General features: G+C 41.7%; 1 protein-coding gene across 1 annotated transcript in view; it reads right to left on the bottom strand.

Annotated features, from left to right (window-relative positions):
• Window positions 1-4,348, bottom strand: part of LOC101850739 (atrial natriuretic peptide-converting enzyme) — a gene marked incomplete in the record, with an annotated part of 83,165 nt that overhangs the window by 12,249 nt on the left and 66,568 nt on the right. Inside the window, 4 exon segments of the mRNA XM_013085729.2 lie at window positions 1,344-1,454; window positions 2,084-2,204; window positions 3,113-3,226; window positions 4,131-4,244. Of these exon segments, the coding sequence (XP_012941183.1) occupies window positions 1,344-1,454; window positions 2,084-2,204; window positions 3,113-3,226; window positions 4,131-4,244 (460 nt within the window).

Raw genomic sequence — 4,348 nt, 5'->3', positions numbered from 1 at the left:
GGTAGATATGGGCAGGGGGGTGAGCAGGAGGAACAATGGACAGATAGAAAAGTGACGGTCAAGCAATATTACTTTACTACATGGCAAGACTAAGGTGCACAGTACATGTGATAAGGTGAAGGTGAAGAGAAGAGTTCAAGGTGAAGGTCAAGAATACAGGTCAAAGTATTCAGATCAAAATCAAAACACGGCATTGTGCGGAGACCTCGTATGTACAATTGGAAAGGTAGCTTTTGTTGTGTAGCATGAAAAGTTTAGTTTCAGTAATAGTAGAGGTTTTACGGCGCTCGCAACTGCATAAGGTCATATGAGTGCCAGAAGATTAGAGGTGTTACAAGAGAGTAACAAACATAAAAAAGCAGAAGGGGAAATAAGGACGATATATGTTTGATAGGAAAGAAGAAGCAGACCACACCAGAACACCCACCAACCACCCACAGCATGAAAAGAGAAACAAAAATATATTCTCATGATGACGAAGAGAAGAATTCAAAGTAACGGGCAAGAGCACCAGTCAAGAATACAGATCAAAGTATACAAGTGAAAAAAAACAAGTCAGGGTGCCAATATATATGTACGATCGGGATGGACTCTTCACAGAGTGCTTGCTTTTGTTGGGTAGTACGTCAAAAAACAACATTTTTTAAAAAGTGTGTCCTCAGCCAACTGCTCACATGTGCCAAGCCAAAATTTTAATTTGCGAGGCAGCGTGGTGAAATCAGGCACTCGTCAAAATAACGAAATCGGAGAAATAGGCATTTTTCCAGAGGTTTAGAAATTTTGATTTAATTTTGATTTTTTGGCTTCACTTCTTTTATGTTCATATAAAAACACAAATTCATGTGAATTTTACTGAAAAACATTGATAAAAGGCACAAAAGATATAATTTTTCAGTTTTCAAAGACTCTAGCTATTGGAGTTACCAAATTTTGGTAGCTATTTTCTCGCCTATTTCACCACTGAAACCAGGCGACCTCACTTCTTTCAATCGCAAATATCTTGAGTTCTATTCAAGATAAAGGGGTATTCATTTCATTGGAAGCAAGGCAGATAAATCAGCTTTCAGATGATACCAATAACTCCACATGCCCAAAAATTGACAAGCGAGCGCACGATTCCACCATGTCGTAACACATGTAGTTCAAAGTACACAGGTGACAAAAGAGCAAGGCAGGGTGCTAAGATATATGTACAATCAGGACTCTTCAAAGAGTGCTTGCTTTGGTTATGTAGTACGTCCAAAACCCTTCACCCCCCCAAAAAAAATTGGGTCCTCAGCCAACAGTTCACATGTGCCAAAACCAAAATTTTGAATTTTTTTGGCTCCAGCTAAACGCAGTACCTGATTTGGAAGTTGGTGAGATTGGCATCCAAACTCGGGTCCTTCAGCACGGCAAACCGATCGTCTTGTGAACCTGCTGGGATGGGTTCTCTAGACCAAGTGTCCACACCGCTGGAAAACAAAAAATAGGACTCGTGTTACTACCTAGGTAAGGTGTGTGCAAGACCAGTATTTTGGACACCAGTCCTAATCTGATTCATCACGAAATACACTCCATGGCCTACTTATTCATAAGTAGCCTATGTAAATAAAACAGGACAAATTGGGTACTCTACAAACACTTCTCTAGAACAAAAACTAAGGCAGAGAAATTAACCTTTCCAACACAAAATGAATCTCAAGACATTGATCTTTTAGTACATCAGTGTAATGGTTTGCTGTTTGAGATGGGGAAGAAGTTATATCGTTTCAAACTTAGATAAAAATGTGAACTTCTTAACCGACACCGGCAAAGTCACTTCAGGGCTCATTAACCCCATGACCCCGAGCCGGGGAGCTCCGGCGGGCTGCTGAGTCACGCTAACAAAAGGTAACAGAATCGGGAGAAAAGTGACGCCGTGACCCATAAGTGTTTGTTTAAGAGGACTCATATATGACCTTGTGCAGCTGCAAGTGTGGTAAAACTTTTCCTAAATCAAAAAAAAAAAAGAAATTCAAAAGGCTGCACTTTTCAAAAGCAGCTCAAAAAGATAGAATGTGACAAAATGTGACAAAAAATAAAAGAATTAGTTGTGTGTAACCTGTAGTGTAGGGAGGCACAGAGGGACGTACTGTGCCAGATCATCCAGCCGTCCGCACAGATAGGACTATCCACACCCGACACGGTCACTCGCACGTCACCCGTAGTCTCGTGTAAACCGACTGCAACGACAAAACAGGGCTTATGGGTCTCCTATCTTAATGAAAAAAATGAAATCGCACTTAATTGATCCACACAGGGAAATCTGGGTTACAAAGGCAAACACACAGACATACCGTAACTGCCCTAGCAAAATGGAGTAAATCAGAGCTGTGGTTAAATTAAACTAGCCTTTTACTTTGTTTGGTGGTACTACATATATATCTTTTGGTAAAACCAAAACAACACTGCACTGGCAGTTACAAAAGAAACATCCACGGCAAGTTTTACCACAATTACATGAATATAGTCTAGTGAAAGTCTAGTTGAACAGTTTTGCCAATTTATCTCACAAAAGTAGCAAAAATGAGAGGTGCCATTTTGCTAGCGCAGTGAGGATACATGATACATAAATGCATACCAAAACACTCTTCAAGTCTTGCTTTCAAACAGCCCGTGGTATCAGGGGATATTATAGGATTTCAGATACTAGTAAGTTGGAAATTGCTTGAGAACAGGCAAACCAAGCATTCTTAACATTTTGCTGTCACTTGGCGCAATAATGCGACGGTGAAAATTATCCGTTCCAGTCACCTGGCGCAATTCTGCACCAGGCCCGAGAAATCAGTTGCAGTCACTCTCCTGGCTGGGTGACCAGATTGGGTATTTTCTACTGCTTGCTGTGTGACTGCAAAGTGTTAAAGGCCATACATCTATACATTTATAAAAGGTGGAATGTAAATAGGAAGAGGAGCACAAGTTTTAAAAAGTTGAGCTGTCAAGTGAAATAAAAATTCTGATAACCAAATCTAAGTAGCCATTCAAATAACTGTGACACCAGAGAACGAAACTTATCTACGATTTAATCGACCACAATGACTGGGGTTGGGAGGGGGAGGAGGTGGGTGGAGGGGGTTAAATAAATACTCACAGCATCCATTCTCGTCATGGCCACCGCGTGGACAGTCCACTCGTCCATCACAGCGCGCAGACTTGGGCACACATGTGTAGTCGGCACAGGTAAACTCATCCTCTGTGCACCAACCTGCCAGCGACAGAAACACGCAACAAACTCATCATCCACACACACATGTGGAACAGGGTATCAAACCCCTCCCTCCCCCCTCCCCCAACCCAGGGCCCATTCAAAGGGCAACAGCTCAGTCACATCTGCACCAATTTCAACAAAACTTCAAATATTTAAATATCAATCAAGAAAAACTATGAATGCAAAATTTAATTAAAATGAAGACAAGTTATCACCACCTTCTAGAAATATCACGTTTATAAAAATGTCGACCATAATTGGGTAAAACACAAAAACTTTACTTCTTAAAAGCATTCAGCTACCAGGGTGCGATATCCAAGTTGCTGCCCTTTAAACTGGTCCTTTTTTTCTTCGTTAGACGTCATCGCCACTTAAGTGGAAACAGGCACCTGCAGCACACTCACAGTTTAATTTTAGATTTAGTGAGAGTGTTGCAGCACTTGCAACACAATTAGGTTGTAAAGGTGTCAAAAAAGATTAGAAGTATTACTAGACAGTAACATACAAAGAAAAGGAGGAGACAAAGGATGATAGAAAAGAAGGAGGAGACAAAGGATGAAAGAAAAGAAGGAGGAGACAAAGGATGATAGAAAAGAAGGAGCAAATCATATCAGAGCATCCGGCACACACACACATACACACACACAAACACACACACTCACAAACACACGCACTCACACACACACACACACACACACTAACACACACACTCACACACACACACTCACACACAAACACAACACACACACACCACACACACAAAAACACACACACTCACACAAACACATCTAAACACACATCTAAACACACCCTGACTGATAAACTCAAACCAAACAACAACAAGAACAACAACAACAAGAACAACAACAACAACAACAGCAAGATGCCTGCATTGACTGACCACAGTTGTCCTCATCGGTGCCGTTCTCACAATCAAAGTGACCATCACAGTGCCAAGTCTTCTTGATACAGCGACCAGTGGTGCCCGCGCACGGAGTCTCTGTCTGACGGCATCCTGGGGGGATATCGGGAGGAGGGGATAGAGACACATATTATTGAGAGAGAGACGGGAGGGGAGGGGGAGAGAGAGAGAGAGAGAGAGAGAGAGAGAGAGAGAGA

The sequence above is a fragment of the Aplysia californica genome, unplaced genomic scaffold, assembly GCF_000002075.1.
Source record: "Aplysia californica isolate F4 #8 unplaced genomic scaffold, AplCal3.0 scaffold00401, whole genome shotgun sequence".
Taxonomy (NCBI): Eukaryota; Metazoa; Mollusca; class Gastropoda; order Aplysiida; family Aplysiidae; genus Aplysia; species Aplysia californica.
Note: the sequence above shows the minus strand (reverse complement) of the source record. Positions and strands in the feature narration are given on the sequence as shown.